Source organism: Salmo salar, chromosome ssa26 (genome assembly GCF_905237065.1).
Source record: "Salmo salar chromosome ssa26, Ssal_v3.1, whole genome shotgun sequence".
In the NCBI taxonomy this organism is placed as follows: Eukaryota; Metazoa; Chordata; class Actinopteri; order Salmoniformes; family Salmonidae; genus Salmo; species Salmo salar.
The window spans coordinates 45,156,254-45,183,014 of NC_059467.1; the positions used below are offsets into that span (position 1 = coordinate 45,156,254).

At 41.9% G+C, this 26,761-nt stretch overlaps 1 protein-coding gene across 1 annotated transcript in view; it reads right to left on the reverse strand.

The window, feature by feature from the left end:
* Positions 1 to 11,613: 11,613 nt before the first annotated feature.
* The window catches only part of LOC106587771 (leucine-rich repeat and immunoglobulin-like domain-containing nogo receptor-interacting protein 1-B), a 28,612-nt gene continuing 13,464 nt past the window's right edge, over positions 11,614 to 26,761 (reverse strand). The window contains exon 2 of the mRNA XM_045708913.1: positions 11,614 to 14,590. Coding sequence (XP_045564869.1) covers positions 12,731 to 14,590 — 1,860 coding nt within the window. The 3' untranslated portion in view covers positions 11,614 to 12,730. The remainder of the gene's footprint in view (positions 14,591 to 26,761) is intronic.

Below are 26,761 nucleotides of genomic sequence, written 5' to 3' on the forward strand. Positions count from 1 at the left end.
TAGCTGGTATATCTCCTATATCTCATATAGCTGGTATATCTCCTATATCTCATATAGCTGGTATATCTCCTATATCTCATATAGCTGGTAGATCTCCTATATCTCATATAGCTGGTATATCTCCTATAGCTGGTATAGCTGGTATATCTCCTATAGCTCGTATAGTTGGTATATCTCCTATAGCTGGTATATCTCCTATAGCTGGTATATCTCCTATAGCTGGTATATCTCCTATAGCTGGTATATCATCTCCTATAGCTGGTATATCATCTCCTATAGCTGGTATATCTCCTCCTATAGCTGGTATATCTCCTCCTATAGCTGGTATATCTCCTCCTATAGCTGGTATATCTAATATAGCTCATATATCTCCTATAGCTCATATATCTCCTATATCTGCTATAGCCACTATATCTCATATAGCTACTATATTGCCTATAGCTCCCAAATCGCCTATAGCTCCTATATCTCCTATATATCCTATATCTCCCTCTTATGTGTGCCAAGATACTGTTGTTGGTTTTGTTTTACATTATTTTCAAACAAATTATTGTATTTTTTTATGAGACTGAGGCCTTTAAAAAAAAAAATTATATAGTGCAATATTAGCCATGTTAAGCAGTTTCCTCTGAATCCCTGATTAGACACTGTTGTCAAGCTGATGATAATAGACTTAACAGAGATTTCTGCCATTTGCATGCAAAGGGCACAACAATTACACTTATCCTAAACCAATTAGGATGCAACAGGCTCTAGCATGTTTTTGCCAACAAGCAGGTTAGAAAGTTAGACATTTCTGCTATTGCCATGCTGTGCTACATCATCATGTCAAAGGATGCAAGAGCCTTAGGTAAGTTCAATGTTATGTTAGTTAACTGCCAGGTTGCATAGCCAATCAACTGACCTAAATAATGGTTTGTATCATAAAATATTCAATTACTAGTCAACGGATGCCATGACTATGAACGGCATTTGTCATACAATTATTAGTCTATGGTATAACCCTGGTATGTAGACCTGCTGCCAGAGGGTTCCAGTGTTAGCCTGCTGCTAAATGGAATGTTAGTATGTGCTCAGGTGAGGTGTGTGTTTGTGGCTGTGTGTGTTCCAACCACCCTGCCCTCCAGCCCTGTTCCCTCCAGCCCTGTTCCCTGCCAGTGACTAAACCCCCTGCCATGAAGAAACAACCGGTCCACGAGCCAGACCGGCCTCAGGGAGTGAGGGGGCTTAACGCAGGAGGAGGCGGTGCGCCAAAGTGTAGTCTGCTGATGAACAACAAGAAGTGCTAATGAAATGTACTGTGTGTGTATGTGTAAGAAAGAGAGCGAGAGGGATGTGAGCTGTCTATTTGGAATGCATGCATGAATCTGAGTGGTGTAAATTAAAATTAGCGAGGACTGCCTAATATGACTGAGTGTGAGTGTCGTAACACGTGAGCCTATCTCCTGTTTTTGTAGCCTGAGGCAGCTTGATGTACACAGTTTGGTAACAACTACCTTATTAAAGGTCCTCAAAGCACACATATCCCTGGGTCACTCCTCTTTTCAGTTCGCTGTAGCTAGCGACTGGAACGAGCTGCAACAACACTCAAACTGGACAGTTTTATCTCCATCTCTTCATTCAGACTCAATCATGGACACTCTTAATGACAGTTGTGGCTGCTTTGTGAGATGTATTGTTGTCTCTACCTTCTTGCCCTTTGTGCTGTTTGTCTGTGCCCAACAATGTTTGTACCATGTTTTGTGCTGCTACCATGTTGTGTGGCTACCATGTTGTCATGTTGTGTTGCTGCCATGCTATGTTGTCTTAGGTCTCTCTTTATGTAGTGTTGTCTCTCTTGTCATGATGTGTGTTTTGTTGTGTATTTATATTTTATTTATTTATTTTTAATCCCAGACCCGTCCCCGCAGGAGGCTTTTTGCCTTTTGGTAGGCCGTAATTGTAAATAAGAATTTGTTCTTAACTGACTTGCCTAGTTAAATAAAGGTTCAATAAAACAAAGAGCTATAGGCGCTATAGGAGATATTTTAGCTATAGGAGCTATAGGATATATATTAGCTATAAGAGCTATAGGAGACATAGGAACTATAGGATATATATTAGTTATAGGAACTATAGGAGATATAGGAGATATAGGAGCTATAGGAGATATAAGAGCTATAGGAACTATAGGAGAAATATTAGTTATAGGAGATATAGGAGATATAGGAGATATATTAGCATTAGGAGATATAGGAGATATATTATCTACAGGAGCTATAGGAGACATTGGAGCTATAGGAGATATATTAACTATAGGAACTATAGGAGATAAAGGAGATATATTAGCTATAGGAGATATAGGAACTATAGGATATATATTTGTTATAGGAGCTATAGGAGATATAGGAATTATATTAGCTATAGGAGCTATGATAGATATATTATCTACAGGAGCTATAGGAGACATTAGAGCTATAGGAGATATATTAACTATAGGAATTATAGGAGATAAAGGAGATATATTAGCTATAAGAGATATAGGAACTATAGGATATATATTTGTTATAGGAGCTATAGCAGATATAGGAATTATATTAGCTATAGGAGCTATGATAGATATATTAGCTATAGGAGCTATAGGAGACATAGAAGATATAGGAGCTATAGTAGATATAGGAGCTATAGGAACAATATTAGCTATAGAAGATACAGGAGCTATAGGAGATACAGGAGCTATATGAGATATAGGAGCTATAGGAGATATATTAGCTATAGAAGATATAGGAGCTATAGTATATATATTAGCTATAGGAGATATAGTAGCTATAGGAGATATATTAGCTATAAGAGATATAGGAGATATATTAGCTATAGGAACTATAGGAGATATATTAGTTATAGGAGCTATAGGAGATATGGGAGCTATAGGAGATATAGGAAATATAAGAGCTATAGGAACTATAGGAGAAATATTAGTTATAGAAGCCATAGAAGATGTAGGAGATATATAAGCATTAGAAGATATAGGAGATATATTATCTATAGGAGCTATAGGAGACATTGGAGCTATAGGAGATATATTAACTATAGGAACTATAGAAGATAAAGGAGATATATTAGCAATATGAGATATAGGAGCTATAGGAGATACAGGAGCTATAGGAGATATAGCAGCTATAGGATATATATTAGCTGTAGGAGATATATTAGCTATAGGAGATATAGGAGATATTGGAGCTGTATGAACTATATTAGTTATAGGAGATATAGGAGCTATAGGAGCTACAGGAGCTATAGGAGATATATTAGCTATAGGAGCTATAGAGGATATAAGAGCTATAGGAACTATAGGAGAAATATTAGTTATAGGAGCCATAGGAGATGTAGGAGATATATAAGCATTAGGAGGTATAGGAGATATATTATCTATCGGAGCTATAGGAGACATTGGAGCTATAGGAGATATATTAGCATTAGGAGGTATAGGAGATATATTATCTATAGGAGCTATAGGAGACATTGGAGCTATAGTATATATATTAGCTATAGGAGATATAGTAGCTATAGGAGATATATTAGCTATAAGAGATATAGGAGATATATTAGCTATAGGAACTATAGGAGATATATTAGTTATAGGAGCTATAGGAGATATGGGAGCTATAGGAGATATAGGAAATATAAGAGCTATAGGAACTATAGGAGAAATATTAGTTATAGAAGCCATAGAAGATGTAGGAGATATATAAGCATTAGAAGATATAGGAGATATATTATCTATAGGAGCTATAGGAGACATTGGAGCTATAGGAGATATATTAACTATAGGAACTATAGGAGATAAAGGAGATATATTAGCAATATGAGATATAGAAGCTATAGGAACTATAGGATATATATTTGTTGTAGGAGCTATAGGAGATATAGGAATTATATTCACTATAGGAGCTATGATAGATATATTAGCTATAGGAGACATAGGAGATATAGGAGATATAGGACCTATAGCAGATATAGAAGCTATAGTAGATATAGGAGCTATAGGAACAATATTAGCTATAGAAGATACAGGAGCTATAGGAGATACAGGAGCTATATGAGATATAGGAGCTATAGGAGATATATTAGCTATAGAAGATATAGGAGCTATAGTATATATATTAGCTATAGGAGATATAGGAGATTTAGGAGCTATAGGAGATATAGGAAATATATGAGCTATAGGAACAATTGGAGATTTAACAGTTATAGGAGCTATAGGAGATATATGAGATATAGAAGATATAGGAGATATAGGAGCTATAATAAATATATATTAGCCATAGGAGCTATTGGAGCTATAGGAGCTATAGGAGATTAAGGACTATAGGAGATTTATTAGCTATACGAGCTATATTAGCAATGGGATATATATTAGCTATAGGAGATATATTAGCTATAGGAGCTATATTAGCTTTTTTAGCTTAAGGAGCTGTAGGAGATATATGAGGTATAGGATATATAGTAGCCAGGTTGCATTTGATAGTGTAATGAATTAAAGCAATCCCTATGTACTCAACTTAAACTCCACATTAGGTTGAAATTATTCCTATTTTTCAGGTATTCCCAATCTGGGGGGAGGGGGACGCGCAATGCCCTCGGGTGTACGCCAAATAAAAATGTGATTCACATCAAAAAATACAATTAAAATTAAAAATGTCTTCTTTTTTTCCTTCACATTTTCAATCAGTCCGTTTATATTTTTCAGCAGGGCTATACATTTTGGGTGAGGTATTTTTCTCGCCTGAGTAGCCTCATTTCACTGCCAAAAATAAAATTAAACCATCTAGTGTTCAGCCAAATAACAACACAATGTCAAATACAGGTAGCCTTTTTAAATAATTAACATCCAATCACATTAACCGTTACTCTCTCGCGGGAATTCCACCAATGGTCCATATGTAGCCAAACGTAGCTGCAGCTCATTACATTTGCTCGAAAATTGATAAATGGTAAAAAAAAAGGAAGGGCCACGCCCATAGAGACACATACCAGCTCTACTGGTAATACTGCTACTACCAGCAGTACTACACCTGCACCTGTCGACTACACAAGTTGTTCTGCTTCCACAAGCACATCCAATGCAAGCATCAGTAATTCTACATTTGTTGTTAGCCCAGCTAGAATGGACACTGACAGTTGTGAATCTGATGCAGCCGAAGAGCTACTGCCCCCTTACCTGGGAAAGCACCGAACATCAGACAGGGACTTTGGACCATCAAAGAGGCGCAAATATGATGAACTACATTGATTTGGGGTTCACTTACACTACCGTTCAAAAGTGTGGGGTCACTTAGAAATGTCCTTAATTTTTAAAGAAAAGCAAATTTTTTGTCCATTAAAATAACATCATATTGATCAGAAATACAGTGTGGACATTGTTAATGTTGTAAATGACTATTGTAGGTGGAAACAGCTGTTTTTTAATGGAATATCTACACTGCGTGCACAATTATTAGGCAAGTGAGTATTCTGATCTTATCATTGTTTCTATTCACATTTTCAAACTCCAATCCATATAAACTTGAATGCTTATTGGATTTAATCATTTTCAGGTGATATGTATTTGTGTAATGAGGGAGGGTGTGGCGAAAGTGAATAACACCTTATATCAAGGTGTGCATAATTGTTAGGCAGCCTCATTACCTCAGGTAAAATGGGCCAAATATACATTTAACTGACACTGAAAAACCAAAAATGTAAAATGCCTTTCAGACGGATGCGACACTCTTTAAATAGCTAAACTATTGAGGTGTGAACACTGGACATTCAAACGTTTTGTTGCGAATAGTCAACTGGGGCGCAAAAAACGCATGGGGAAGAAAAGGCGCAAATGAACTGCAAAAGACTTGAGAAGAATTAAACGTCAAACTACCAGGAACCCATTATCCTCCAGTGCCACCGTATTCCAGAACTGCAACCTACCTGGAGTGTTCAGAAGTACAAGGTGTCAAGTGCTCAGAGACATGGCCAAGGTCAAGAAGACTGAAACAAGACCAACACTGAATAAGATTCACAAGTTGAAGCGTCAAGATTGGGCAAAGAAATACCTGAAGACAGATTTTTCAAAGGTTTTATGGACAGATGAAATGAAAGTGACTCTTGATGGACCAAATGGATGGGCCCGTGGCTGGATCAGTAATGGACACAGGGCACCACTTTGAGTCAGGTGCCAGCAAGGTGAAGGAGGGGTACTGGTATGGACCGCTATCATTGAGGATGAGGTAGTTGGACCTTTTCGGGTTGAAGATGGACTGAAACTCAACTCCCAAACCTACTGCCAGTTTCTGGAAGATTCTTTCGTCAAACAGTGGTACAGGAAGAAGTCCTCAGCATTCTAGAAGGCCATGATCTTTATGCAGGACAATGCTCCATCACATGCATCCAAGTACTCCACTGCTTGGCTAGCCAGCAAGGGCCTCAAAGATGCCTGAATAATGACCTGGCCCCCTTCCTCACCTAACTTAAATCCTATTGAGAACTTGTGGGCCCTTCTCAAACGTGAGATTTACAGTGATGGAAGACAATACACCTTTTTGAACAGCATTTGGGAGGCTGTGGTTGCTGCTTCAGCGAAAATTGATCGTGAACAGATCAAGAAACTGACAGACTCCATGGACGGAAGGCTAATGGCAGTTATTGAAAATAAGGGTGGCTATATTGGTCACTGAATATTTTTGAAAGGCCAAAAATGTTATATAATTGTCATTTTGTGTTACACTTACTCTAAAAATTTAGAATAAACAAGTGAGTTGAGAGAAATTATTTTTGTAATTTAGTTGCCTAATAATTGTGCACACTAATAGTTGCCTAATAATTGTGCACACTTATATATTTCCCTGAGAAAGACAAAACTCACTTTTCCTTTGTTAAACATTCAGTTTTTGGATTGACTGAGAGCATTGTGTTTGTTCAACAATAAAATGAATCCCGAGGAATACAATTTGCCTAATAATTGTGCACGCAGTGTATATAGGCGTACAGAGAGACAGATGCCTCACAAGTCCTCAACTGGCAGCTTCATTAAATAGTACCCGCAAAACACCTGTCTCTACGTCAACAATGAAGAGGCGACTCTGCCTTCCAGGCAGAGTTCTAGGCAGAGTTCCTCTGTCCAGTGTCTGTGTTCTTCTGCCCATCTTAATATTTTATTTTTATTTGCCAGTCTGAGATATGGCTTTTTCTTTGCAACTCTGCCTAGAAGGCCAGCATCCCGGAGTCGCCTCTTCACTGTTGATGTTGAGACTGGTGTTTTGCGGGTACTATTTAACGAAGCTGCCAGTTGAGGATTTGTGAGGCGTCTGTTTCTCAAACTAGACACTCTAATGTACTTTTCCTCTTGCTCAGTTGTGCACCGGGGCCTCCCACTCCTCTTTCTATTCTGGTTAGAGCCAGTTTGATGTTTTTTTAATGTACAAAATATGTGCTTTTCTTTCAAAAACAAGGACATTTCTAAGTGACCCCAAACTCTTGAACAGTAGTGTATGATGGGAGTAGTGCCTTTCCTCAGCCACAGCGTGTTATATGTGCAAAAGTACTATCTCACAACTCAATGAAGCCTTCACTCTTGCGCAGACATTTAGATACAAAACATGCCAATTTGAAAAATAAGCCACAGGAGTTTTTTGAGCGAGAACTAAGCCGACTTTCGAATAGTAAGGCATGTATAAAAGCAATAGATACCATTAATAAGAAGGGTCTAGAAGCGTCTTATATGGTGAGCTACCGAGTGGCTAGGACAGGCAAGCCCCATACTATTGTGGATTACTTAATTCTTCCTGCTGCTTCGGATATGGCTGGGACAATGCTGGGGGAAAAGGCAAAAAAAAACTATTAAGACAATGCCTTCATCAAACAACACTGTTTCACGACGCAGCAGTGACATGGAGGGAGATGGTTTGAAACAATTACTGCTTCGCATACAAGACAGTGAATTCTATGCGTTACAGCTGGATGAGTCAACAGACGTGGCGGGCCTGACACAACTCCTGGTATATGTCCGTTCCGTTTATATGGGGTCAATTAAGGAAGACATCCTCTTCTGCAAACCACTGGAAACCAGGACATCGGGAGAGGATATTTCTGAAGTACTGGACAGCTTTGAGACATCAAATTAACTTTGGTGGTCAAGATGTGTTGGTATCTGTACTGATGCCGCAAAAGCCATGACAGGGAGACATAGTGGAGTGGTAATGCGTGTGCAAGCAGTTGTTCCCGACGTCACTTGGGTACACTGCAGCATCCACCGAGAGGCTCTTGCTGCCAAGGGAATGCCTGACAGCTTGAAAGACGTTTTCAACACCACAGTGAAAATGGTTAACTTTGTTAAAGCAAGGCCCCTGAACTCTCGTGTATTTTCTGCACTATGCAATGATATGGGCAGCGACCATGTAACGCTTTTACATACATACTTTTACATACAGAAGTGCGCTGGTTATCAAGGGGCAAACTATTGACATGTTTTTTTTAATTGAGAGACGGGCTTAAAGTTTTTTTTCTGACCATAATTTTCACTTGTCTGACCGCTTGCATGATGACGAGTTTCTCACACGACTGGCCTATCTGGGGGATGTTTTTTCTCGCCTAAATGACCTGAATCTGGGAGTACAGGTACTCTCCACAACTCTATTCAATGTGCGGGACAAAATTGAGGCTATGATTAAGAAGTTGGAGCTCTTCTCTGTCTGCATTAACAATGACAACACACAGGTCTTTCCGTCACTGTATTTTTTTGTGTGTGCAAATGAACTCAGGCTTACTGACAATGTCAAACGTGATATAGCGAATAGCAAAGCACCTGAGTGAGTTGGGTGCACAATAACGCAGGTAGTTTCCTGAAACGGATGACACAAACAACTGGATTCGTTATCCCTTTCATACTCTGCCTCCAGTCCACTTACCGATATCTCAACAAGAGAGCCTCATCAAAATTGCAAGAAGCGGTTCTGTGAAAATTGAATTTAATCTGAAGCCACTGCCAGATTTTTGGATTAGGCTGCGCTCAGAGTGTACTGCCTTGGCAAATCGTGCTGTTAAGACACTGATGACCTTTGCAACCACGTACCTATGTGAGAGTGGATTCTCGGCTCTCACTAGCATGAAAACTAAATACAAGCACAGACTGTGTGTGGGAAATGATTTAAGACTGAGACTCTCCAATACAACCCAACATTGCAGAGTTATGTGCATCCTTCAAGCACACCCTTTTCATTAACCTGTGGTGAGTTATTCACAATTTCGATCAACAAATAAGGTTTTATATGTAAGATGGTTAAACAAAGAGCTAATTTATTGATTATTATTATATTATTATTTGTGCCCTTGTCCTATAAGAGCTATTTTTCACTTCCCACAAGCCGGGTTGTGACAAAAACTAATTCTTATGTTTAATGAATGTATCGTATAGTGTGTGTGTGGCAGCCTTACAATGATGGCAAAAAACAACATTTGAGAGTGTGCTGACCCTGGTGCTAGAGCTTGGTTGAATGTTTGAAGGGGTACGGGACTATAAAAAGTTTGGGAACCACTGCTATATTTCATAGCTCCTCCCTGGCCTCTGATACTGTTGCAGGATCTACTCCAATAATATCCTTTCGTATACAACTCCTAGAGTGTCAGGATGACACAGTTTCATATTCGCTTCTTTGGTGTTCTCATAGCAACGTCATCCCCTGTAAATTATTCACAGCTGCACTCACAGCATGAAAGAATAAACTCGTTATAGCATCCCCCATCTGGCTAGGCTACCGCATACAAAAGGGAGAAAACCAACTCTGAGACCTGAAATCCTAGGCTTGTCAACAGTGTTTAGCCTACTACGGTATTCACATTCGGGGATATACAGCAGGCAAATAGACTAATTTGGTATCCTTTCAATGTGCTTGAATGGAATAGCATAAAAAATGTATACAATTACTATATAAAACTTTATTGTTTTAATATGCGTTCATTTCGTCCATTATTTCATAACCAGGGGTTTAAGGGTTTATGAACACATTACTTTCAGAGCAGACTATGGCTGTAAAATGTATTTCACCACATAAAACCCTGTTAACACATCAACTGTATTACAACAACTGGTTCCTGATCACTGCAAACAGGAGAACACACTGACAAAACAACAACATAGGGATTCAAATTGAATATCACAATGATCGTTTGAAGCATGTTTGTGATTATGCAAACAACCCAGCAAACCAAAATTAATTTTGTGAAAGTTCCCAGAACATTTGGTAGGTTGCGGCAAATGTTCTCACAACACAAAAACAGTTCACTTGTGCTGATGATTATACAATGTTTGTATAAAACATTTGCATTTTGCAAGAAGTTTCCCAGAACGTTGCTCTCATATTTTGTTGCAGCAGTATGTTGTAAAAAATGTTACTGCTGCATTGTGTTATTACATTACCTGGTAACCTAATGTGAACGTTTGGGGAATGTTCTGTGGTGTTTCTTACAGATGTTGTGCACAACATTTTAGGGAATGTTAGGAGAACATTCCAAGGATATTTCATTTAAAAATAAATATTGTACAAAATTATTTTGTTAATAAAAACATTATTTTAATGTTTTTGGGATGTTATCATCCTAAAACCCTAACTAGAACTTAAGGGGAATATTAGCTAATGTTCAGGGAATGTTCCTAGTTTGCTAGGAAAGGATTTGAGCCACTGCACATTAAGTAGACAAAATGGCATCAGAGGACCCTAACTTCATTGCTGATATTTTATATTGTACTCATTCTGTGATTTATACCAATGACCTTTGTGATTTTGATGATTGTCAAGCATAATATATATATTTTTTTACAAATTAGCATATGCCATTCTATGCCTTTCTAGCTTACTTTTATCTCTTAAGTGCATTCGAAAAGTATTCAGACCCCTTGACTTTTTCCACATTTTGTTACGTTACAGCCTTATTCTAAAATTGATTAAATAAATAAAAATCTTCATCAATCTACACACAATACCCCATAATGACAAAGCAAAAACAGGTTTTTAGAATTTTTTGAAAAGGTATTACAATTTTAAAATGATTTGCATCCTGTTTCCATTTATCATCCTTGAGATGTTTCTCCAACTTGATTGTCGTCAACCTGTGGTAAATTCAATTGATTTGAGATGATTTGGAAAGGCACACATCTGTCTATATAAGGTCCCACAGTTGACAGTGTATGTCAGAACAAAAACCAAGCCATGAGGTCAAAGGAATTGTCCGTAGAGCTCAGAGACAGGATTGTGTCAAGGCACAGATCTGGGGAAGGATACCAAAACATTTCTGCAGCATTGCAAGAACACAGTGGCCTCCATCATTTGTAAATGGAAGACGTTTGGCACCGCCAAGGCTCTTCCTAGAGCTAGCCGCCTGGCCAAACTGAGCAATCGGGGGAGAAGGGCCTTGGTCAGGGAAGTGACCAAGAACCCGATGGTCACTCTGACAGAGTTCCTCTGTGGAGATGGGAGAACCTTCCAGAAGGACAACCATCTGTGCAGCACTCCACCAGTCAGGCCTTTATGGTAGAGTGGCCAGACGGAAGTCACTCCTCAGTAAAAGCCGGCTTGAAGTTTGCCAAAGGCACCTAAACACTCTCTTTGGCCTGAATGGCAAGCGTCACGTGTGGAGGAAACCTGGCACCATCCCAAGGGTGAAGCATGGTGGTGGCAGCATCATGCTGTGGGGATTTTTTTCAGCAGCAGGGACTGGGAGACTAATCAGGATCGAGGCAAAGATGAACGGAGCAAAGTACAGAGAGATCCTTGATGAAAACCTGCTCCAGAGCATTCAGGACCTAGACTGGGGCGAAGTTTCACCTTCCAACAGCACAATGATCTAAGCACACAACAAAGACAACGCAGAAGTGGCTTCGGGACAAGTCTCAGAATGTCCTTGAGTGGCCCAGCCAGAGACCCGGACTTGAACCCCATCGAACATCTCTGGAGAGACCTGAAAATAGCTGTGCAGCAACGCTCCCCATCCATCGCTCCCTGACAGAGCTTGAGAGGATCTGCAGAGAAGAATGTGGAAAAACTCCCCAAATACCGGTGTTTACTGAGTAAAGGGTCTGAAAACCTGTTTTTGCTTTGTTATTATTGGGTGTTGTGTGTACATTGATGAGTTAAAAAAAAACTATTTAATCAATTTTAGAATAAGGCTGTAAAATAACAACATTTGGAAAAAGTCAAGGGGGTCTGAATACTTTCCGAATGCACTGTACGTACATTGCTTGAATTGCGCCTGCTCGTAATACAGTAATATGCTCAAAACCCATAACCATTAAAGGTATAGTTCAAACAAATTGACATGATATTCCTCTTACCGTTGCTGCTGTCAATTTCAGTATTTTTGTGAACTACCCCTTTAAGTGGTATTACGACCATTCCTTTGCTCATTGTACATGGTAAGAAGAACAAGATACAGAGAAAAAAAACAATCAAAAGACTAGATAAAGACAATCTCCATTTTCAGGTTGAAAGGAGCATAAAACATGACTGGCTTATTCTGGCTTATTTTCTTAATGACTATTGCCCATAAAAACGCACAGAGATTTGAATACTTTTAAATCCAACACTCGCTGTTTAAGATTCAGTCCCTGAAGGTAAAACAGTCTTGGGTATAGTATCAAGATGTCTATCTCTCATAGATTCCACATATATTTAAAGAGAATATAGTGTGTCCACCCTCATTTTGAAGTCAGTAAACTTGAGTCTCACATCATTTTCATGTTGAATTTACGCGGCGCATCGCCGGTTGGACTACTCTCACCTGCCTCCGCCTTACGGGGTACATACTCAATCTCTATGTTTGGCTTGACGTTGCCTTTTCCTCTGCTCCAGAGGAAGAGGATGACGAGACAGAAGAGGACGACACCGAGGAATGAGATAAATCCCATGGTGGTTGCGATGATCAGAGTCTTCACGTCGAACGGGAAGGGAACCTGGGCAAGGGTCCCGTTGGCCCCGTCCTCGCTGGGCTGGTTGGAGATGAAAGCAAACGTCTTGTTGGGCTGGTGCGGCCAGTTGGGCGAGTAGCTGTGCACATGCAGGTGGGCAGGCTTGGTGTCATTCCCTGCTGCATTGCTGGCGATGCACAGGTAGGTACCGTTGTCCTGGATCTGGGCGTAGCGCACCTCTAGCGTGCCCTCGGGGGACACGCTGAGACGCCCCACAGACTTGGTGGTGATGAACTGCTTCTTGGGGGACAGCCACATGATCACGGGGGCTGGGTCGCCGTCCGCCTGGCATGTGTAATGGACCGTTGTGCCCTCGTCCACGTGCCTCTGCAGTGCCTTGTGGTCTTGTATCCTGGACTTCTGGCAGGTGAAGGAATCGGAGGGGAGGATGTCGGGGAAGTCTTTGAACTCCTTGCCCTGCACGGCCTTGGGCAAAGAGCAGGCGGGCTGCTGCCGGTTGAAGTTGAGCCTCCAGCGGCGGCGGAAGACCCAGAGCAGCCGGCAGTCGCAGGCCAGTGGGTTATCGTACAGTGCCAGGGTCTCCAGGTTCCCCACGGAGTGAAAGACAGATTCCTCCAGGGTGCTCAGGCTATTGCTGGATACGTTGAGGACACGGAGGTGGTTCAAGCCCCGGAAGGAGTAGGGCTCGATTGTGGCTAATCTCCCTCCTACCAAGTGGAAGGCCTGGAGCCTCATTAGATTGTGCAGCTTGTTCCCCTCCACCGTGTGAATGGGATTAAAAGACAAGTTGAGATAGAGAAGGTGCCCAAGGTGTCGGATGGCCTGGTAAGGGATGGCAGTGAGGTTACAGTTTGTGATGGTCAGGGAGGTGATGTTGAGGCCATACAGGCATTTGGAGGTCATGGTGTCCAGGTAGGGCCAGTAGGAGATCTCTAACACCCTCAGGCGGTCAAGCCTCTTGAAGGAGTAATCCCTGACAGCGTTGACGGTGAGGTGGCGTAGTCGCAGTGACAGCAGGTTGTGCAGATGGCTCAGGGCCTCGGTGGGCACCGAGGTCAGGTTGCAGCGCTGCATGGTCAGCTGTTCCAGGCTGCTGAGGCCGTGGAATGCTCGGTGAGAGATGAACACCAGGTCGTTATCGCCGACTTCCAGAGCCTTCAGATTGTACAGCTCCTGGAACATGTAGTCCAGCAGGATGACAATTCTGTTCTCGCTAATGTCCAGCTGGGTGAGGTTGCTGAGGCCTGTGAACACTCCCAACTGGATTAGCTTAAGCTGGTTGTTGCGCAGCCCCAGAGTCCGCAAGCCGACAAGGTTGCTAAAAGCCCCGGGCTCCATGGAAGAGATATTGTTCTCATTGAGCTGCAGCTCCTCCAGCTGTGGGTAGTTGATGAACTCCTCAGGCCCCAGGCTTTTCAGACGGTTCTTGCTGAGGTCCAGTAGTTTCGTCTCGATGGGGATGCCCTCGGGAAACGAGGCCAGCCTCCGTCGATGGCACACCACGGAACGTTCCTGAGCATTACACTCACAGCGGGACGGGCAGCCGGTGGTGGAGCCGGAGAGGACAGTGCCCAGCATTAGGACCAGGATGGGCTGCCAGCACGCCACCAGGTAGCTGTGCCCACCTGCCTCCCCGGACACCATTCTACTGCTTCCCTGCGGAGACAGAAGTAAGAGGGATGGTTGGTACATTTAAAGGACAACTACATCTATAAACACATTTTTTTTAATATATTATTTTGTCAGGTTTGACGCTTATCTCCTGAAGTATTATTGATATAAAAAAACTATTGTGTTTATTTAACAAACAATACTTTAGCCACACAACAGACAAAAATCACAACTCTTGCCCAAAAGATGATGTCACAGGGTTACATTCGCCTTAGATTTGGACTAAAGGCTGCTCTGGGTTAGACAAGTGGTAGAAATATCCGCTGAAATACCAGAAGGTGAACAGAAAACCTCAGATTTCCTTTCACAACAAAAATCTTCTTAAAACTATTTCTGTCATGTTTAGTAACTACACCACTCACAGAGGACACATCTGAATTACAGCTTTAATAGTGTTTTTTAATGCAATGGACGACAAAGCTCAAATTAGTCCTTTTCACTTCCGATTAGGCTCTCTCATAAACCTCAATCAACTAAATGAAGCAGACAAAGTATTTACAGCAATAAACAAATGTCAGTTTAATTTACAAATCATGGTGAGATACCTACTTCCAATGTGAAAGAGAATTATGCCAGGCTTGTATGGAACATAATGTTTTGTTCTGTACAAGTGCAATTGCCTGGAGGACCCTCTATTCCGATTGCAGGTTACTCTTCTCTGTTACTCTTCTCTTATCTGTGTGTCAGGGTCCTAAACACCAACTGCTGCTCTATCGACTTAGGACTCTAAGTCTTCTGTAAACCCCGAAGAACTACTGTCCATCCAACCGTGAGGGACAGATACATTCTTCATCCTGGCTTTATGAACTCTTAATCTGCTGGACAAAGGAGAATGGGCTGCATTGTGGGCTCCAGGGTCTGTCAGTTACTGTTCTAGGTCTTAACAGCACCTTGAGTCGCCTGTCAATCTCCCTGTGACAAGTAGTTGGAATGAGAAATAGCTTACCGAAATGTGCTTTAATTCAATGCATTAAATGGCGTGAATAAACAAGTGTGCTGCCTGTAACTAAACACAACACTACCATGCGGCTGTCTGGCGAGCTGTCGACCTTGGAGTGATATACAACGGAGATTGCTTCAGAGAAGCGATAAACAGAGAGAGAGAGACTGTTTAAACCCTTATTTGCTTTAGACTCAGGGGCGCTTTAACTTGCAAAAGCCTTCAAGCTCTGGTTCCCACATCGATCATACAATTTGAGGCTCATCCATGTCTGTGGGATGTGCTCTGTGAAGAAGCCATGCTAAGTTAGAATAATAGCTCTCTGGACATTCTCTTTATTGAGAGGGCTTTACTTCACAGTCAAGCTAAAATCTGTACCATCCATCAATATGCGCTAATGTTGCTAAATGTACCTAAAGGACAGGGCAAATGTCACTGTCCTCAAACCATTTCACTGACTCCTGGCTAAAGCCCACAGAGACCGAGAGGAAGAAAGGCTGTCTGCACAGTGCAACAAGAATCTACAACCTCAAAAGTCAATCAAAAATACTGTTTGTTTTTTCCAAAATGCATGGTGAAAGAAAAGTGCCCAAGTTCAAAAACATCTGATGAAATAAATGCTACAGGGAGGATCACTTGTATGCAAGTCATGTAGGCATATATACATACTGAACATACAGTGACTAACCAAATATTGTGGTTTCACTAGACTGTACATTTCTCCAGGGACAGATACTAAACATGTTATCTAGACTGTACATTTCTTCAGGGACAGATACTAAACATGTTATCTAGACTGTACATTTCTCCAGGGACAGATACTAAACATGTTATCTAGACTGTACATTTCTCCAGGGACAGATACTAAACATGTTATCTAGACTGTACATTTCTCCAGGGACAGATACTAAACATGTTATCTAGACTGTACATTTCTCCAGGGACAGATACTAAACATGTTATCTAGACTGTACATTTCTTCAGGGACAGATACTAAACATGTTATCTAGACTGTACATTTCTCCAGGGACAGATTCCTGGACATAAACGAATGATCAAAGGTTCCATTTTAGGACCACGGTAACCGCAGTAACCAAAACTATGTGGCACATACCATAGAAATAGAATCTACCCATTATGCCATCATTGACTTGAATAGGGAGGCTTGTTCTATGGATTCTAGTTCTATGGCACATGCTACATTTGGCTTCCAAGAGTGGCTGCGGTCGACATCATATTTAACCACTGGGCAGTACAGTAAGATCTCATGGTTTATGTGGTATATAAAGTAGTAAGCTAACCATTCATATTGAACATTTCTGTTGTCTCCAATACATTCTCCAAAAGATAACTACTCTAGGAAGTATTTCACTTTGATCTACATACATCTGTTTTTCAGGTATTTCTGAGAAACACTCTATTACAGTATAATGAAAGTATAATATGCCGGTAGTACTACACACTAGATCAGTACCACAGCTGTACCTCGACAGGGTTTCCCACAGCGAGAGGAGCAAAACGATGAGTGTAAAGTAGAGAGTTGTACAAAGCTGTCCAGGTGTGTTAGAGTATGAATGGAAGTATCAAGTGGAACAGAAACAGTCTCCTGCCAGAGAACCAGCATGTCGTCACTGCTGATAAGTGGTGGTGCTGAATCAGCATATAAACAGCTTGAACTCACACAGATGAGAAGTGAGGGGGCTCATTCCCTGCAACACATAATGGTTTTTCAAGAGTGCTTCAATTGTTCGGCGGAGGTGCTCGATAGTATCTCTCGTTGCGCAACTTGTGTCACATAGTTGTGCGATTAACAAAACAGACTTGACAGTAGGATGAGAGTGATTCCACTGGTAGCAGTGTGCTAACACAAATTACACCTTACAAATGCCAGACGGAGAGAAAGTACTGCCATTAAAACAGCTAGGACTGTTATTTTAGCAGGACCAGCGACCCAGTAGGTCTAACTGTCTTCTACATTTCTCCTCCAATCTAAATCCACATTTTTCAAGGGGTTGTATAGTGACAGTATACACAACCCCTGTAATACACCAAAGTCTACTTTGTTTGTTTCAAACTGCAAGAACATGTTTCAGCCTTTCACCATACAGTATTATTGTGTGGCTTGTGAATGGATAGATCAGGTTGGTTTAAAAGCATTCACAGACCAACACCCAACCTAATTGAAGGTTGGAATATGCCACACAATAAAGATGAGAATTGAACCTTGGGTTCATGAATGTATTGGGTTAATGACTGTGAAATCTCACTGATGCTAATTGAGGGTTGGAATATACCACACAATAAAACATCTATTAGATATCTGATAGAGGAAATGGCTGGCCTTTATCTAGCCCAGACAGGACATCAGTCTACCAGCCGAGGAAAATAAAAAGGATGAAGGAGACATTTTGATATTTCAGCTGATAAAAGCACTTGAATGTAAATGTTGTGACGTCATTTCGAACTGTGATGAAATGCCAAACACAATGAGTCAAAGGGGTCTGGAATAACAACTCGCTAACACATGACTAAGGCTGCATTTACACAGGCACAACAATTCTGATCTTTTGCTAAGAATTGCTCTTTTGACCAACTCATAACTGGGCGTAAGATCAGAATTGTGTAAACGCAGCCTGTATCGCCCACTACATGTCCAGACAATAACATGGACGTGTAGATGAGAGGCATTGCTGTGCTTTGGTGCTTTAGTTGTATCCTAACCTAAAGTCATGCAGCCTTATTGATGTTTTGTCCTCCTGTGAAAATATGTTACAGTGAGAGAATGGTTACATGGATATTCTACTGTATTATGTAATCCGGGATTCACTTGCAAAAGTTTGTATTTTTATTTGTTATTTTATGTGGGTCAGAAATAAACCAAATAATGTAATTGAAATAACCCTTAAAATGACAAGAGAACCCATTACCAATGTTGCTTTCTGTCTCAAATCACTTTGCATGTTTGTATTGGAGTTTAGTGCATGATCTCATTTCTTTCCACTTTGGAGGAAATTCAACCCATAAAAACAGGAAATTCAACCCCTCTCTCCCTGCCTCTCTCCCTGTCTCCACCTCCCTCTCTCTCTGTTTCCATCTCCATCTCTCTCTCCCTGCCTCTCTCCCTGTCACCACCTCCCTCTCTCTCTGTTTCCATCTCCATCTCTCTCTCCCTGCCTCTCTCCCTGTCACCACCTCCCTCTCCCTCTGTTTCCATCTCCATCTCTCTCTCCCTGTCTCCACCTCCCTCTCCCTCTCTCTCTGTTTCCATCTCCATCTCTCTCTCCCTGCCTCTCTCCCTGTCTCCACCTCCCTCTCTCTCTGTTTCCATCTCCATCTCTCTCTCCCTGCCTCTCTCCCTGTCACCACCTCCCTCTCTCTCTGTTTCCATCTCCATCTCTCTCTCCCTGTCTCTCTCCCTGTCACCACCTCCCTCTCCCTCTGTTTCCATCTCCATCTCTCTCTTCCTGTCTCCCTCCCTGTCACCACCTCCCTCTCTCTCTGTTTCCATCTCCATCTCTCTCTCCCTGCCTCTCTCCCTGTCACCACCTCCCTCTCTCTCTGTTTCCATCTCCATCTCTCTCTCCCTGCCTCTCTCCCTGTCACCACCTCCCTCTCTCACTGTTTCCATCTCCATCTCTCTCTCCATCTCTCTCTCCCTGTCTCCCTCTTTCCCTGTCTCTCCATCCCTCTTTCCCTGTCTCTCCATCCCTCTCTCCCTGTCTCTCCATCCCTCTTTCCCTGTCTCTCCATCCCTCCCTGCCTCTTTCCCTGTCTCTCCATCCCTCTTTCCCTGTCTCTCCATCCCTCTCTCCCTGTATCCACCTCCCTCTCTCCCTGTTTCTCCATCCCTCTCTCCCTGTCTCTCCATCCCTCTCTCCATGTCCTCTTAGTACTGACCTTGGGAGGAAGCACAGTGGACCTTCCTCTTCCTCCTCTCTCCTGCAGTTGTAGGACTGCTAGCCCTTTCCTCTCTGGACCTTTCGTTCTCATCACATTCTGACACATTTTTCTCTCCCCAACTACTCTCTCTACTATCCCCCCCCCTCCTGTAAGATGCAGCTGAGCAAGGAAGCTGGTAATCACATTCCCTGTCTATACAGAACCACATAGAACCTGTTTCTCCATCCCTATCTCCCTGTCTCCACCTCCCTCTCTCCCTGTCTCTCCATCCCTCTCTCCCTGTCTCCACCTCCCTCTCTCCCTGTCTCCACCTCCCTCTCTCCCTGTCTCCACCTCCCTCTCTCCCTGTCTCCACCTCCCTCTCTCCCTGTCTCCACCTTCCTCTCTACCTGTCTCTCCATCCCTCTCTCCCTGTCTCCACCTTCCTCTTTCCCTGTCTCTCCATCCCTCTCTCCCTGTCTCCACCTTCCTCTCTCCCTGTCTCTCCATCCCTCTCTCCCTGACTCCACCTCCCTCTCTCCCTGTTTCTCCATCCCTCTCTCCCTGTCTCTCCATCCCTCTCTCCCTGTCTCTCCATCCCTCTCTCCCTGTCTCCACCTCCCTCTCTCCCTGTTTCTCCATCCCTCTCTCCCTGTCTCCACCTCCCTCTCTCCCTGTTTCTCCATCCCTCTCTCCCTGTCTCTCCATCCCTCTCTCCCTGTCTCTCCATCCCTCTCTCCCTGTCTCCACCTTCCTATCTCCCTGTCTCTCCATCCCTCTCTCCCTGTCTCCACCTCCCTCTCTCCCTGTTTCTCCATTCCTCTCTCCCTGTCTCCACCTCCCTCTCTCCCTGTTTCTCCATCCCTCTCTCCCTGTTTCTCCATCCCTCTCTCCCTGTTTCTCCATCCCTCTCTCCCTGTCTCTCCAGCCCTCTCTCCCTGTTTCTCCATCCCTCTCTCCCTGTCTCCACCTTCCTCTCTCCCTGTCTCTCCATCCCTCTCTCCCTGTCTCCACCTTCCTCTCCCCCTGTCTCTCCATCCCTCTCTCCCTGTCTCCACCTTCCTCTCCCCCTGTCTCTCCATCCCTCTCTCCCTGTCTCCACCTCCCTATCTCCCTGTTTCTCCATCCCTCTCTCCCTGTCTCCACCTCCCTCTCTCCCTGTTTCTCCATCCCTCTCTCCCTGTCTCCACCTTCCTCTCTCCCTGTCTCTCCATCCCTCTCTCCCTGTCTCCACCTTCCTCTCCCCCTGTCTCTCCATCCCTCTCTCCCTGTCTCCACCTTCCTCTCTCCCTGTTTCTCCATCCCTCTCTTATTTTATTTTATTTCACCTTTATTTAACCAGGTAGGCCAGTTGAGAACAAGTTCTCATTTACAACTGCGACCTGGCCAAGATAAAGCAAAGCAGTGCGACACAAACAACACAGAGTTACATGGAATAAACAAGCGTACAGTCAATAACACAATAGAAAAAAAAGAAAGTCTATATACAGTGTGTGCAAATGGCATGAGGAGGTATGGCAATAAATAGGCCATAGTAGCGAAGTAATTACAATTTAGCAGATTAACACTGGAGTGATAGATAAGCAGATGATGAGCAGATGATTGTGTGTAAGTAGTGATACTGGTGTGCAAAAGAGCTGCAAGTAAATAAAAACAATATGGGGATGAGGTAGGTAGATTGGGTGGGCTATTTACAGATGGACAATGTACAGCTGCAGCGATTGGTAAGCTGCTCAGATAGCTGATGTTTAAAGTTAGTGAGGGAAATGTAAGTCTCCAGCTTCAGCGATTTTTGCAATTCGTTCCAGTCACTGGCAGCAGAGAACTGGAAGGAAAGGCGGCCAAAGGAGGTGTTGGCTTTGGGGATGACCAGTGAGATATACCTGCTGGAGCGCGTGCTACGGGTGGGTGGTGTTATCGTGACCAGTGAACTGAGATAAGGCGGAGCTTTACCTAGCATAGACTTATAGATGACCTGGAGCCAGTGGGTCTGGCGATGAATATGTAGCGAGGGCCAGCCGACTAGAGCATACAGGTTGCAGTGGTGGGTGGTATAAGGCGCTTTGGTAACAAAACGGATGGCACTGTGATAGACTGCATCCAATTTGCTGAGTTGAGTATTGGAAGCTATTTTGTAGATGACATCGCCGAAGTCGAGGATCGGTAGGATAGTCAGTTTTACTAGGGTAAGTTTGGCGGCGTGATTGAAGGAGGCTTTGTTGTGAAATAGAAAGCCGATTCTAGATTTGATTTTGGATTGGAGATGTTTGATATGAGTCTGGAAGGAGAGTTTACAGTCTAGCCAGACACCTAGGTATTTGTAGTTGTCCACATATTCTAGGTCAGAACTGTCCAGAGTAGTGATGCTTGTCGGGCGGGCGGGTGCGGGCAGCGAACGGTTGAAAAGCATGCATTTGGTTTTGATAGCATTTAAGGGCAGTTGGAGGCCACGGAATGAGTGTTGTATGGCATTGAAGCTCGTTTGGAGGTTAATTAACACAGTGTCCAAAGAAGGGCCAGATGTATACAGAATGGTTTCGTCTGCGTAGAGGTGGATCAGGGAATCACCTGCAGCAAGAGCGATCTCTCTCTCCCTGTTTCTCTATCTCTCTCTCCCTGTCTCTCCAACCCTCTCTCCCTGTCTCTCCATCCCTCTCTCCATGTCCTCTTAGTAATGACCTTGGGAGGAAGCACAGTGGACCTTCCTCTTCCTCCTCTCTCCTGCAGTTGTAGGACTGCTAGCCCTTTCCTCTCTGGACCTCTCGTTCTCATCACATTCTGACACATTTTTCTCTCCCCAACTACTCTCTCTACTATCCGCCCCCCCCTCTCTCACTGTCTCTCCATCCCTCTCTCCCTGTCTCTCCATCCCTCTCTCCATGTCCTCTTAGTAATGACCTTGGGAGGAAGCACAGTGGACCTTCCTCTTCCTCCTCTCTCCTGCAGTTGTAGGACTGCTAGCCCTTTCCTCTCTGGACCTCTCGTTCTCATCACATTCTGACACATTTTTCTCTCCCCAACTACTCTCTCTACTATCCCCCCCCCCTCTCTCCTGTAAGATGCAGCTGAGCAAGGAAGCTGGTAATCACAGGGAGTGGTCCACTTACACTGTGAATGTCTATACATTCCCTGTCTATACAGAACCACATAGAACAATGACCGCATGGAACTCTATTCCACATCAAGTAACTCATGCAAGCGGTAAATTTGTATAAAAAAAAAAACATATAAAAATACACCTTATGGAACAGCGGGGACTGTGAAGAAACACAGGCACAGACACATGCACACACACACTCACGATAACACAATTTTGTATTGTAGATATGTGGTAGTAGAGTAGTGGCCTGAGGGCACACACTGAATGTATTGTGGATGTATTGGAATGTTTTTTAAATTGTATAACTGCCTTAATTTTGCTGGACCCCGGGAAGAGTAGCTGCTGTCTTGGCAGCAGCTAATGGGGATCCATAATAAATCCAAATACTATTCTATGACCTATGAGCCTAATTTTTCTAGGCTAACTATGCAATGCTAACTATTCAATGCTAACTATTCAATGCTAACTATTCAAGGATAACTATTCAATGCTAACTATTCAAGGCTTAATATTCAAGGGTAACTATTCAATGCTAACTATTCAAGGCTTAATATTCAAGGATAACTGTTCCATGTTTACTATTCAAGGCTTAATATTCAAGGGTAACTATTCAATGCTAACTATTCAAGGCTTAATATTTAAGGGTAACTATTCAATGCTAACTATTCAAGGATAACTGTTCCATGTTTACTATTCAAGGCTTAATATTCAAGGGTAACTATTCAATGCTAACTACTCAAGGATAACTGTTCCATGTTTACTATTCAAGGCTAACTATTCAAGGCTAACTATTCAATGCTAACTATTCAAGGCTTAATATTCAAGGTTAACTATTCAATGCTAACTATTCAAGGATAACTATTCCATGTTTACTATTCAAGGCTAACTATTCAATGCTAACTATTCAAGGCTAACTATTTTTTTATTTCACCTTTATTTAACCAGGTAGGCCAGTTGAGACCAAGTTCTCATTTACAACTGCGACCTGGCCAAGATAAAGCAAAGCAGTGCGACACAAACAACAACACAGAGTTACACATGGAATAAACAAATGTACAGTCAATAACACAATAGAAAAAGTCTATATACAGTGTGTGCAAATGGCGTGAGGAGGTAAGGCAATAAATAGGCCAAAGTAGCGAAGTAATTACAACTTAGCAAATGAACACTGGAGTGATAGATGTGCAGATGATGATGTGCAAGTAGAAATACTGGTGTGCAAAAGAGCAAAAAAGTAAATAAAAACAATATGGGGATGAGGTAGGTAGATGGATGGGCTATTTACAGATGGGCTGTGCAGCGATCGGTAAGCTGCTCAGATAGCTGATGCTTAAAGTTAGTGAAGGAGATATAAGTCTCCAACTTCAGCCATTTTTGCATTTCATTCCAGTCATTGGCAGCAGAGAAATGGAAGGAAAGGCAGCCAAAGGGGGTATTGGCTTTGGGGATGACCAATTCAAGGCTAACTATTCAAGGCTTACTATTCAATGCTAACTATTCAAGGCCAGCTATTCAAGGTTTAATATTCAAGGCTAGCTTTTCAAAGCTAAATATTCAAGGCTAACTATTCAAAACTAACTATAGCAAACAACCTTACACAACATACTATAGATGAGACAACTTGGCCTATTGTGTCAGCTGTGCAAATAAGGATAGTTGTCAATCATTCACTACATGTTTTCAATCATTCACAACACATGAAGTATGAAGGATTTTCTATGACTTTGTATAGAGACATGGGAACACAAAACGCAAACAACATGTTGGATGTTGGTATTTCTCTTCCCCTTCCACACAAATTGGTAACATAGTGACTGACCTTCAAGGCAAGAAAAATATTGATTTTACAGGCAGCAATTCTGCTATGCTGGGCATCAACACTGTAGATGACTCAGTATGCCTATCAGTGAAAACCAGGGAATTAAAAGAGGTTGATACTTCTAATTGGTACTTTCCTGCTTCAAAATTCCTTTACCAAATTACTCAAATTATTGGACCAAATAATATTTAGAGACACTTGTTTCAATTAATCCCATCTAAATAAATCAAAAGGTCTGCTAAATGACTAAAATGTAAAATGTAAAGGTACTGTCACATGAAGTGTAACCAATAAGTCAGGTTGGGTAAGCCTCACATCTTAATGATACTGTACTGTAATACCATGAAGCTAATGAGTTAGCTTCACATCTCAATGATACTGTACTGTAATACCATGAAGTTAATGAGTTAGCCTCACACATCAATGATACTGTACTGTAATACCATGAAGCTAATGAGTTAGCCTCACCTCTCAATGATACTGTAATACCATGAAGCTAATGAGTTAGCCTCACATCTCAATGATACTGTACTGTAATACCATGAAGTAATGAGTTAACCTCACATCTCAATGATACTGTACTGTAATACCATGAAGCTAATGAGTTAGCCTCACATATCAATGATACTGTACTGTAATACCATGAAGTTAATGAGTTAACCTCACATCTCAATGATACTGTACTGTAATACCATGAAGCTAATGAGTTAGCCTCACATATCAATGATACTGTAATTCCATGAAGCTAATGAGTTAGCCTCACATCTCAATGATACTGTACTGTAATACCATGAAGCTAATGAGTTAGCCTCACATCTTAATGATACTGTAATTCCATGAAGCTAATGAGTTAGCCTCACATCTCAATGATACTGTACTGTAATAACATGAAGCTAATGAGTTAGCCTCACATCTAAATGATACTGTACTGTAATACCATGAAGCTAATGAGTTAGCCTCACATATCAATGATACTGTACTGTAATACCATGAAGCTAATGAGTTAGCCTCACATCTCAATGATACTGTAATTCCATGAAGCTAATGAGTTAGCCTCACATATCAATGATACTGTAATTCCATGAAGCTAATGAGTTAGCCTCACATATCAATGATACTGTAATTCCATGAAGCTAATGAGTTAGCCTCACATCTCAACGATACTGTAATACCATGAAGCTAATGAGTTAGCCTCACACCTCAATGATAGTGTAATTCCATGAAGCTAATGAGTTAGCCTCACATCTCAACGATACTGTAATTCCATGAAGCTAATGAGTTAGCCTCACATCTCAATGATACTGTAATTCCATGAAGCTAATGAGTTAGCCTCACATATCAATGATACTGTAATACCATGAAGCTAATGAGTTAGCCTCACATCTCAATGATACTGTAATTCCATGAAGCTAATGAGTTAGCCTCACATATCAATGATACTGTAATACCATGAAGCTAATGAGTTAGCCTCACATCTCAATGATACTGTACTGTAATACCATGAAGTTAATGAGTTAGCCTCACACATCAATGATACTGTAATACCATGAAGCTAATGAGTTAGCCTCACATCTCAATGATACTGTAATACCATGGAGCTAATGAGTTAGCCTCACATCTCAATGATACTGTAATACCATGAAGCTAATGAGTTAGCCTCACATCTCAATGATACTGTAATACCATGAAGCTAATGAGGGTAAAGCAGTTGGCATCCCAATACGTTCAATTTGAAATGGAAATGGAAACAACTTCTTTTTTATGCTTTGAGCTTTATTTTTAGTCTAAAACAACCCTCCTTTGATGTTCCGTTTGACTACTCTAAGATTTAGATCAAAGAGTTTTTGACAGCTGAGAATCTGTTAAAAGTTGACTTACAGCAAAAACTCTGGACACCTTGATGTTGACATACTGTAAAGAGACACTTCTCAGACAGATTGTGCCAAAATCAATAAATATTCTCAAATTTCACAAACCATCAAACAAAGATAATTTCAAAGCAATTCAACACTTTCAAACTATTGTCTAAAGTGTAGGCTACATACTGTAGATTGCGTAAAATGAAAAGCTGGGTATTATTAAGTACTTCATAAAAGTACACTTTGCATGTGTAGCAGGTTGATTTTACATGAGAAATTAAGTAAATTAGAGCTCATTGATGACTTAGAACTGTCTCGTCTGTCTTCTCTTATCTAATTCAACAGACTCTCGCCTGCAGCACATCTGTGCTCCCCTCCTTCAGGGACATGGGGTGCATCTCAATGCTCTTTCAGGGGAGCTTTTCAGACATGGGGTTGCATCTCAATGCTTTTGCATGGCTTCCTTTTCCCTCATTACCACAAACAGATGAAGGGATTGAATAGGTATTTAATACACTTATTTAACCTGTGTTAGACCATGCCCCTTTTACTAGCGCCT